Source organism: Suricata suricatta, chromosome 6 (genome assembly GCF_006229205.1).
Source record: "Suricata suricatta isolate VVHF042 chromosome 6, meerkat_22Aug2017_6uvM2_HiC, whole genome shotgun sequence".
Taxonomy (NCBI): Eukaryota; Metazoa; Chordata; class Mammalia; order Carnivora; family Herpestidae; genus Suricata; species Suricata suricatta.
The window spans coordinates 3166990-3179720 of NC_043705.1; the positions used below are offsets into that span (position 1 = coordinate 3166990).

Here is a 12731-nt window from a genome sequence, read left to right on the forward strand (position 1 = left end):
ATAATATTTTCCAGGCAAGACTTAATTTAATCTAGCCAAATGTACTAATCTGTTTTGTCATGACTTCTGGCTTTGAGGTGTAGTTTAGAAAGGATTTGTTTTCTCCCTTCATATACTTTAGGTTATACTATTTTTTAAAAAGCAAGATATACTTTTATATAGTTTTTCAACTTTTCATCATTTCTCTTTCTCATTCAAAAGTGTTTTAAATTTTATCTTATTCATAGCATCATTGTAAAATTCTTTTTAGCTTATTTTTATTGTTGTAGATTTTATAATAGCTCATTATCAAATAATTGCTTCAGTATGTTTTTTACTAATCTTCTAGGCATACAATCATAATCTTCTAAAATTAAGCATAACATATTGTATTCCAACTTCAACCCTCATATATATTTCATATATTTAGTTATATTGATAAACTCCAAAGTGTCGAGTAGCAAGTAGACTTTTCTTATTTCTGATGGTTTGGGAAACATGCACCATGTTGCACACTTCATATATACTATGGGTATAAATTCAATGCTAACATATTATTAGGTTTTATTAAAAATTAGTGCTGAGTTTCATAATGACATGATTCTTCTTAATTTAATTAATATTGAAATATATTAATATATTTCCTGTCAGTAAAACTAATTTGACCTCTGGAATAGAATAGATTCTGTGCTATAATTTTTAGTGGCTTTTGGAGGACAGATATTATTGCTTTAGTTGAGTGCATTCCCCTGGTATTTACAAATGTAATTTATACTTGCATATTTTTTCTGAATATATAGTTTGAAAAATATTTACAATAGAGAAAACAATGAAAATTACAATCAGCCTTATACACACATAATATTGATAAATAAGTCAAGAATATAACTTTTAAAAGTAAAAGAGGAAACAGAGACTTTAACAAAGATAAAGTATGACACTCTATAATCATGAAGGCGACAATCCAATAAGAAGATATAAGTCATATATGTTATGCATCTAATATGGGAATGCCCAAATACATAAAAAGTTAATAACAAACATAAGGGAACTAATTGATAATGACAATAATAGTAGGACTTCATCCCTCACTTATTTCAATGGTCATAACATGTAAACAGAAAATCAGCAAGGAGACAATGTCTTCAAATGAGACTGGACTAGATGGACTTATCTGATATATTTAGAACATTCTATGTTAAAACACAGAATACACATTCTTTACAAGTGAACATGGAAAATTCTTCAGAATATATCAAATATTAAGCCACAGAAGAAGTCTAACAAACTCAAAAACATAAAATCATACCATGTATCTTTTCTGACCACAACATTATCAAGCTAGAAGTCAATCACAAGAAAGAATCTGGAAAGACTAAAAATCCATGGAGGTTAAGTAATATGTTGCTAGGCATTGAATGAGTAAACTAAGAAATAAAAGAAGAAATAAAAATTTGCTGGAAACAAATGAAAAAGAAAACAATGGTTCAAAATCTTTGGAAAGCAGCAAAAGCTTTTTAAAGAGATGAGTAGATAGTAATAGAAGACTTCAGAACAAAGTAAGAAAATTCTCAAATATACAATCTAAGCTTACACCTAAAGGAGCCAGCAAAAGATCAACAATAAAACTCTAAAACCAGAAGCAGGAGGTAAATAATAAAGAATAGGGCAGACATAAATTATATAGACTATAAAACAACAAAACAACAACAGCAACAAAACTGAAGAAATTAATAAAACCAGGACTTTGTTCTTTGAAAAAACCAATAATATTGAAAAAAATATATAGCCAGACTTACCAGGAAGAAAAGAAAAATGACCCAAATCAGTAAAATTATAAATGAAATAGGAGAAATAACAACACAAGCGAAATGCAAACAATGATAAGAATGTATTATGAAAAAGTATAAGCCAACAAATTGGACAATCTCAAAGAAATGAATAAATTCCTACTAATATACACTAATGAAACTGAAACAGAAAGAAATAGAAAGTTTGAACAGATGATTACCAGCAAAAAAAACCCTGAATCAGTAATCAAAAGACTCACATCAAACTTAAAGCCAGAGCCAGATGGCCACACAAGAGAATCCTACCAAATATTTAAAGAAGTGTTAATACTATCCTTCTCAAACTATTCCAAAATGAAAATGGAAAATGAAGGAAAACTTCTAAATTCATTTTATGAGACCACCATTACCCTGAAATTAATAAAAAAGTGATTTGGGACACCCTGTCCATGGTAGAGAGACTGGAGTGTCGCCACTTTTCTCCTCATTGCCAAGATGGTGGGGCCTCTGGGAAAGGATAGTGTGGAGGTGGGACCCACCCACAACAAACCCAGCCCCGGTGTGCTTGTTAAATGCATATCTACAACATGTTGACACTGACCAACCATACAGCCCCTCCTTCAAACCAGTATTGTCACTGATTCCAAGGAACTCAGAGGGTTACTTCAAAAAACAAGTCAAAGCACCAGGTGGAGTATCCAAATCATCACTAGGAGTAGGGAGAAAAAGCAACCAGATGCATAACAACAGAGAGCATGTACACACTCCAAAGCACACCTCCTGAAGGGGCAAGGCCTGGACAGTGTATGACTAATCTTTAATATAGTAGCATTCCAGGTGCAGGACCCAAAACATGCTTTTAAAATACATAAGGGACAGAAAACTAGCCAAAATGACAAAACTGAAGCATTCTCTTCAAAGGAAATTCCAAGAAGAAATGATAGCCAAGTAATTGATCAAAACATATACAAAAATATATCTGATCAAGAATTTAGAATAAAAATCATAAAATTAATCGCTGGGCATGAAAAAAGCATAGGAGACAGCAGAGCATCTACTGCTGCAGAAATCAAGGCTGTAAAGTCAGGATGAATTAAAAAATGCTATAAATGATGTGCAAAATAAAATGGAGGCAGCCACAGTGAGGATTGAAGAGACAGAAGAGAGAATAGGTGAATTAGATGATAAAATTATGAAAAAAGAGGTAGCTGAGCAAAAGGGAGATAAAATAAATTCTAGATATACCCTGAGGGGAGAATTAGAGAACTAAGTGATCCAATCAAATGGAATAATATCTATATCATAGGAATTCTAGAAGAAGAAGAAAAACAGGGGCTCAATGTGTACTTGAACAAATCATAGCTGAGAACTTCCCCAATCTAGGGAAGGAAATAGATACTGAAATCCAAGAGGCACAGAGAACTCCCTTCAGAAATAACTTGAATTGATCTTCTGCACAACATATCATAGTGAAACTGGCAGTATTTTGCCAGGATAAAGAGAGAACTCTGAAAGCATCTAGGGATAAATGGGTCTTGATCTATCAGGGTAGACACATAAGGGTAGTAACAGAGCAATATAATGAAACTTGGCAGCCCGGAAGGGAGTGGCAGGAAATATTCGATCTGCTGAATAGGAAAAATATGCAGCCAAGAATCCTTTATCCAGCAAAGCTGTCATTCAGAATAGAAGGGGAGGTAAAGGTTTTCCCAGACAAACAAAAACTGAGGGAGTCCATTACCATTAAACCAGCCATACAAGAGATCCTAAGGGGGACTCTGTGAATGAAATGTTACATGGATCATAATGTACCAGAGACATCACTATAAGCATAAAACCTACAGATAACACAATGACTCCAAACCCTTATCTTTCAATAATAACACTGAATATAAATGGACTAAATGCTCCAATCAAAAGATATAGGGTATCAGAGTGGATAAAAAAAATAAGACCCATATTTGCTGTCTAAAATAGTCCCATTTTAGGCCTGAGGACACCTTCAGATTGAAAATGAAGGGATGGAGAACTATCATTCTACTGGAAGTCAAAAGAAAGCTGGAGTAGTCATACTTATATCAGACAAACTTGATTTTAAGCTAAAGGATGTAACAAGCGATGAAGAAGGGCATTATATCATAAATATGTGGTCTAACCATCAAGAACAACTAAAAATTATAAATGTTTAGACTCCCAATTTGATTACACCCAAATATATAACACATTGATCACAAACATAAGCAATATTAATGATAAGAATGCAGTAATTGCAGGTGAATTTAATACTGAACTTACATAAATGTACAGGTAATATAGGCAGAAAATCAATAAAGAAACAATGGCCATGAATGATACACTGGGCCAAATGGACTTGATAGATATATCTGCAACTTTCAATCCAAAAGCAAAAGAATACACATTTTTCTCGAATACACATGGAATATCCTCTGAGTTAGAGCACATCCTGGGTACCAAAACAGCCCTCAATAAATGCCAAGAATTAAGATCATACCATGCACGTTTTCAGATCACAATGCTATGAAACTTAGAATCAATCACAGGAAAGTCAGCAAAGTCACTCCTAAGAGGAAACTACAGAAAGTAGTTTTCTATCCAGAAACTTGAAAAATACTAAATACAAAAACCTAATGCACCTAAATACACCTAAAATAACTAGAAGCAGAACAACAAAGAAATCTTATGGTCAGAGAAATAATTAAGATCAGCAGAGAAATAAGCCATATAGAATTTTTTTTAAAAAGTAGACGAGATGAATAAAACTAAGAGTTGTTGTTTTTTAATAAACAAATTGAATGCCCCTAGCCAGACTTCTTAAAAGAGAAATACCAAAAAAGGTAAAATCATGAATGAAATTGGATTTATCACAACCAACCCCTCAGAAATGCAAACAATTATTAGAGAAAATACTATGAAAAATTATATGCAAACTGGGAAAAATGGACAAATGCCTAGCCACCCACACACTACGAAAATGCAAATAGAAAGAAATAGTGCTATTGCTGGGTCATAGGGATTTACCCAAGGGATACAGAAGTGCGGATGCATAGGGGCACATGTACCCCAATGTTCATAGCAACCCTGTCAACAATAGCCAAATCATGGGAAGAGCCTAAATGTCCATCGCCTGATGAATGGATCAAGAAGATGTGGTATATATATACAATGGAGTATTACATGGTAATGAGAAAGAATGAAATCTGGCCACTTGTAGCAATGTGGATGGACCTCTAGGGTGTCATGCTGAGTGAAATAAGTCAAGTGGAGAAGGACAGTTACCATATGTTTGCACTCATAGGTCTAACAGGACAAACCTAACAGAGGACCATAAGGAGGGGGAGGGGGAAAGAAATCTGGGGAGAGAGAGGGACGCAAATCTTGAGAGACTATTGAATACTGAAAATGAACCGAGGGCTGAAGGGGGATGAGGATGGGGGAAGAGGAGGATGCTCATGGAGGGGGCATTTGTGGGAAGAAGCACTGGGTGTTATATGGAAACCAATTTGACAATAAACTATTATAAAAAACTATGTACTTATGATGATTGTACATGGTCTTTTTCTTAAAAATTGAAATCAATGACTGCTAGAAATTTTCCCTAAGCTTCCCTGTTCTCTTAGTTCCTTCTTCTGTGTTCTTTGTTTTACATTGTGTACTCTTGGTCCTGCCTTCTGATTCTGGCTCCACCATCTGGTACCTTAATTTATTTTTTCTCCAAAGTTAGTACACAGTTGAAAGTGAGTATTTGTTAGCACTCTGCTTTCAGCCAGAATAATTTTCATATCTTCCATACTTCCTTCATTTTGTGTCCTGTTTCTCAGTCTCAAGTTGACAGTGTTTCTACTGTGTGAAAATTCTCAAAAATGTTTTTTATCTGGCATAGATTTCATAGATACTCTATTACACAAAAGCCAAATTCAAAACTTTTTGACATAGGATGACATAGTTGAGGTACAAACACTTAGATGTATCCAGTGGACATACAGTTTGATTTAAAAGATTTGTAAGATATATCCCTACATTCTTATAACTAAATACTTACACCTTTTGATATTGTCAAGGTTTCAACAAAATACATTACAGACATACACTAATTTTTATTTCTATGCCATGCTTTGAGCAAGCATGTCTAAATTGTTACATCTTTTGGTGTCTTTATAACCTGATAATTATCTATTTCATCAACATATGGTTCCTGTTTTAAATTTAAATTTTAGTTAGTTAACATAAAATTCAATATCAGTTTCAGGATTAGAATTCAGTGATTTATCACTTACATATAACACCTAGTGCTCATCACAAGATGTGCCCTCCTTAATGCTCACTACTTATCTAGCCCATCCCCCACTCACCTCCCTCCGTCAACCCTCAGTTTGTTCTCTATCCCTAAGAGTCTCTTAATTTGTTTCTACATCTTCTCTTCCCAATCCTTCCCATATGTTCATCTATTTTGCTTCTTAAATCCCACATCTGAGTGAAATCATGTTATTTGTCTGTCTACGATTATTGACTTATTTTGCTTAGCTTCCTATATTCTAGCTCCATCTTAGGTAGTTTTATTTTTAGTTTTTTGAGGAATCTTTATACTGTTCTTCAGAGTGCTGTACCAGTTTCCATTCCCACCATCAGGCAAGACAGTCTCCCTTTCTTCACATTCTTACCAACATCTGTTGTTTCTTGTTTTATGTTTTGTAAATGTTTGCCATTCCGACAAGTGTGAGGTGGTATTTCATTGTTGTTCATTGGTTTGTTTGTAATTCCCTGGCATTGAGCATCTTTTCATGTGGCTATAAGCCATTCTAAATGTCTTCTTTAAAAACATGTCTATTTGTATCTTCTGCCCATTTCTTACCTGTTTTTATCCCAGAAATAGTGGGTTTGTTATATTTTTATTTATCTTTTATTTATTAAAATATAATTTTAGTTAAGTTAGCTAACATACAGTGTATGCAGTGTGGCCTTGGCTTTGGAAGTAGATTCCCATGATTAAACCACTTACAACACCCAGTTCTCATCCCAACAAGTGCCCTCCTCAAGGTCCATTGCTCGTTCCCCCCCCTCACCTATTTATCCCAATCAACCCTCAGGTTTTTTTTCTGTATTTAAGAGTCTCTCATGGTTTGTCTCCCCCTCTGTTTGAAACTACTTTCCCCCTTCTCTTTCCCCGTGGTTGTCTGTTAAGTTTCTCAAATTTGACATATGAATGAAAACATACGATATCTGTCTTACCCTGACTGATTTATTTCACTTAGCATTCACCATCCGGTTCCATCCACATTGCTGCAAGTGGCAAGTTGCATTCTTTCTCATTCCCAAGTAATATTCCATTGTATGTAAAAACCACATCTTCTTTATCCATTTATCAGTTGATGGGCAATTGGGTTCTTTCCATGATTTGGCTATTGTTGGTAATGCTGCTATAAACATTGGGGTACATATGCCCTTCAAATCAATATTTTTTGTATTCTTTGGGTAAATATCTAGTAGTGCAAATGCTGGGTCATAGGGTATTTCTATTTCTAATTATTTGAGCAAGCTCTATATGGTTTTACAGAGTTGCTATACTAGTTTGCATTTCCAAGCTTTGCAAAAGGGTCTCTCTTTCTCTGCATCCTTGCCAACATCTGTTGTTGCCTGAATTGTTGATTTTAGCCATTCTGACAGGTGTGTGGTGGTATCTCATTGTGGTTTCGATTTTCATTTCCCTGCTGATGAGTGATGTTGAGCACATCTTTTTATGTGTCTGTTGGACATCAGGAGGTTTTCTTTGGAAAAATGTCTAATCCTGTCTTCTGCTCATTTCTTCACTGGATTGTTTGTTTTTTGGGTGTTGAGTTTGGTAAGTGGTTTATAGATTTTGGATACTAACCCTTTATTATATGTCATTTGCCATTCTATTCTACCATCCCATACCCTGCCTCTTTTTTTTGTTGATTCTTTCATTCGCTGTTAAGAATCTTTTTAACTTGATGGCATTCCAAGAGTTGCCATGAAAAAAAAATCACTAGAAAAGAGTCATTGACCTAAATATAAAATATGAAACCGAATATTTTTCTAGAAAATATAATAAAAGAAATCATCGTAAATTTAGAGTAGATTAATTCTGCTATAAGACACATATCAAAAACATAAACCCTGGGGCACCTGGGCCGCTGTTGTTAAGCGTTCAATTTCATGATCTCACTGCTCGTGGGTTTGAGCCCCGCCTCTGGCTCTGTGCTGACGGCTCAGAACCAGAAGCCTGCTTTGTATTCTGTGTGTGTCTCTCTCTCTGCCTCTCCCCCACTCACACTCTATTTTTCTATCAAAAAGTGAATAAATATTTTAAAAATTAAAAAACATAAACACTGAAAGATAAAAAATGATAATATTTACTTAATGACAATTAAAAACCTTTTGCTCTGTAGGAGATTTTGTTAAAGAAATGAGTAAGAAAGTCAAAATTTGAAGAAAATACACACACATGCACATATCCAAATCATACACATACAAATTTTATGTGGAACTACAACAATGTAATAATATGTGAGAAAATAACAATTACAAATATACACCACCTATGAACACTTAAGTTTCACTGTAATGGTGAGTAAATAGATGAAAACATTCTATTGTTATCAGAAAATTTCAAAGTGAGACATAAGATACCCTACACACCCATTAGACCATCTAAAATTACATAGGGACAATACTAAGAGTTGGTGAGAAAGTACAGAATAGAGCCATCATGACTGGAGAATGATAAATGACACTTACCATATAATCTAGCAATTATGCTCCTTACTATTTATTCAAATAAAAGGAAACACATTTTTGCCAAGGATTTGTACATGACAGTTCAAAGCAGCTTTATTCTTCTTAAACGAAAATAGGAATGAATATAAATATCTATAACAAGTTAAAATGATTCAATTATGGTATATTTATTCAAAGGAATACAACTCAGCACTAAAAATAAATAGGCTTATGAAATACACAGAACCATGAATTCAATCTATAACTTATTACAGTGCATGAAATAAACCTAACACTAGACATATATACTTTATGATTTTGCCTATATGAAAACCTAGAAAAAAAGCTAACACATAGCAATACAAAGGAAAGTAGTGATTGCTTGAATCTAAATGAAAAAATTAATCGAGTGCATGAGGCATGAGAAAACTGAGTATATAAGAAAGTTATATTCCTTGACTGTGGTTGCAGTTACATACATGTGTATGTTTCCCAGAATATATTGAAATGTACACTTATAACAGGCGTAGTTTATCATATACCAAATATAATTGCAAAATATACTTTAAAATCATCTCCCACTACCATTTGGAGACTTATTCTTAGTGAAAACATGATTAATACCTTGGTACAATATTTGGCATCCTTAGATAGTTAGCAACTTTCAAGTCTCTCCTTGCTGATTTTCACTTAAACATTGATAACAAGTGGTTTACAGTTTCATTCTTTAATAAATAAATGTTTGATTTCCTTTGCATTTATGCATAAGGTGTAAGTATGTATTTTTTTACATATGAAATTATCAATGTTCACAAAGCAACATTATGTACAAAACATAACTTTTCTTGAATAATTTGAACAAGCTCAAACATATTTAATTATCTAGATTTCATTTCATCTAGTTATCTAGATTGTCATTTTCTTATCTTCTGATACAATGTTTGCCATATTTTCATACACTGCATATATTCACTATGATCCTGTATATAAGATCTCTGTGAAATGGTTTAACCTTGGAGTCTACAAAATGGGCAGCACAGTTTTTTATACACTTGCTCAATGTTTTCTTAGTTTTTTGTTATGAAATGGTTCTCAGTGTTTACTTTTATCTTATTTATCTGTACTGTTAGTTTAAAAAAGACTTTTCAATGCTAATCCTGTATATACTGTGTAGCTAGGGAATACTATCCTTTGGCCACACCTATGGTGACTGAAATGTTGAAAGATACAATACTATATTCATAAATGAGGGGTGAACACCACGGGCAGTAGCAGCTAATGAAGCCACTTAGGAGGCTATTCCTTCAGTTTCTGTAAAGACTTTTTAAATTTTTCTCATAGTTGCTTTGTTGATTCTTTGGCTCTGACCCTCTCCAAAGGATAATCTTCAGGGAATCTACAGGGATGCCCCAAGGCAAATTTCCAAAGCTCAATGCTAATTAAATTCTAACACTTCTCACAAGGGTGATTTCAGACCATGCTTTCCCCCCACCCCCATCCTGGCTACTGGGTATGCAAAATTTGAGAAAAAAATACGCACAGGGAATTTGGTGTTTATAGCATAGATGGTATAAAAGAGCCAATAAAATATCAGGGAGATTACTTAGCTTATTTCTCTTATGGATAAACAGCTCTAATATATAGCTTGCTTAAAAGAAACATTTATAGAACATTTAACTGATAAAATTCAATTCCTGAAAAACAACCAAACAGAATAAAGGCTGTGAGTACAACTGGGAATATAATTTGCACTATTTTTCACTTGCCTAGAGAGTAGTGAAATTACTTAATAGCACTTTTATACTTTTGGATATTTCTGCAATCTGGCACAATATTCTTTCTCAGACATTGATTCTGAGATGTAGGATAGGCAACCATAGCTTATAAATTAAAACCTCTGTAGGGATCCTGGGTAACTCAGTCTGTTACGCGCTCTAACACTTGATTTTGGCTAAGATCATGATCTCACAGTTTGTAGTATCAAACCCCATGTCAGGTTCTGCACGAAAGCACAGATCCTGCTTGGGATTCTTTCTCTCTCCCTCTGCCCCTCCCCTACTCATCCTCTTTCTCTCTCAAAAAAATAAGCTTAGGGGCGCCTGGGTGGCTCAGTCAATTGAGCGTCAGACTTCGGCTCAGGTCATGATCTCACAGTTCATGAGTTAGAGCCCCGCGTCAGGCTCTGGGCTGACAGCTCAGAGCCAGGAGCCTGCTTCAAATTCTGTGTCTCCCTCTCTCTGTCCCTCCCCTGCTCATGATCTGTCTTTCTCTGTCTTTCAAAAATAAATAAAAATGTCAAAAAAAACTTTTTAATTGGCTTAAAAAACACTGTAAGTAAATTTCAGTAATTTATACATTAAGTTTTAAATTTTAATGTATTTTAAAATATAAATATTATAATAATATACAATATCATAAATGATATAAATTTATAGACATAAAATAATATAAATTAAATATATAAATATTTTATTTTTATAAAAGCATTAAATTATTTAAAATTAATTTTTCTACCATAGTTTCCTCCTACAATTATATAAAGCACGTGTAATTTTATTTTTAATAATAGCTGATATTAAATAACCATGATACCTTTTAGAGAGGGAAAAATAATTTTCTCTTTGGAATGATGTAGACTTGAGTCTTTTGTCATAATTCTATTGATATTCCTTTCAAATATTTATTCTTTTTATATTAATACTAGGAGCAAAATGTCCATGAAATAATTATTTTATAACAGCAAGAAGAAAAGAGTTACTCTGAACTTTTGGTCTTAAATGTATTATGTAATCTTAATATTTTTCTTATGGAAATAAAAGGTCAAACTTAGAAAAATATTTTGCAATAGTAGCACTTCTGTCTCCAAATGTTTTCTTAAATTATAAATTATTTTTTAAAAATTTCAATGTTTTATTTAGTTTTGAGACAGAGAGAGACAGAACATGAGAGGGGGAATGGCAGAGAGAGAGAGGTTAGACATAGAATCCAAAGCAGACTCCAGGCTGCTGTCAGCACAGAGCCCAACGTGGGGCTCAAACCTCAAACTGTGAGATCATGACCTGAGCTGAAGTCGGACGCTTACCCAACTGAGCCAACCAGGCCCCCTTATATTATGAAGTCTAAATACTGTTTTGTTTTTTTTTTGTCAGAAACACTTTAAATAACTATAGTGATGAATACTGTATTGTACACTTAAAATTGGTAAGTAGTAATATCTTATATTAAATGTTATTAAACATAAATAATTCTATGGAAACTGTTCATTGAAGGATGAAAGGAAATCTGACTTTAAAGTTATTTTCTTCATTTTTCTAACTTATGTAGAAAAACTGATGAATGAAATGATTCTAAAAATTAAAAAAACAAATTTTAAAAAGTTAAAGGAATACTTATGAAAAAATATTTCCATAGAATCGTTGAACCTTACCCTTTTATTATCTGGAGACACAATTTACTTGTTTATGAACCTCCATCCAAACCCTAAGTGATGATTATAACAGGGGTCATAAAGTTGATACATTTATGGTCATAAGACAACAATTATGCCGAGAGTTCCATCATGAGAGTTCCATCCCACCCAGTAGCCCCTGAACTGCATGTTGTAGATCCATCCTTCACCATCTTCTAATGCACAGTTTGTAAAATACTCAGTGGTGAAACAATGCCATGTTCTTCCATGTTCTTCCAACAGCCACATTTGATGTATAAACTTAGACTATGGTCTTTCTTTTAAGTTAGTTACACCACTTACAGTGATGTAACTTTGAGAAAACTATTTTTTAAGTCAGTTATTTACTTGAGAAGTGAATTATTTTACTATTTACTTTGGAAAATTAATTCCGAAATCAAATGAGCTAATTCAAGGGAAATATTTATAAAAATACAAAATGTTTCTTTTAGCAATTGATTTTTATTGTATTATTATAAAGAGTCCATGATAATCATGAAATGAATCAATACAAAATTCCATTCTTGCTTATCGGCCATTTTCTGGACTCATTGGCTCATTGCAGATCAGAGGCAATGAAATATGGATGGAACAAACCAAACAACAGTGACAGAGTTCATTTTTCTTGGGTTTTCTGCTGTTCTTTATCTGCGGCTCACCCTGTTTGTGGTGTTTCTCACTGTATACGTCCTCTCCCTCATGGGAAACTCGCTCATTATTTTCATTGTTCTCACGGATATCACACTACAAACACCCATGTA

At 33.6% G+C, this 12731-nt stretch overlaps 1 protein-coding gene across 1 annotated transcript in view; it reads left to right on the forward strand.

Moving 5' to 3' along the window:
- The first annotated feature begins 12552 nt into the window (after positions 1-12552).
- LOC115294084 (olfactory receptor 1019-like) overlaps positions 12553-12731 on the forward strand; it is an 831-nt gene continuing 652 nt past the window's right edge. Inside the window, exon 1 of the mRNA XM_029941786.1 lies at positions 12553-12728. Within this exon, the coding sequence (XP_029797646.1) occupies positions 12553-12728 (176 nt within the window). The remainder of the gene's footprint in view (positions 12729-12731) is intronic.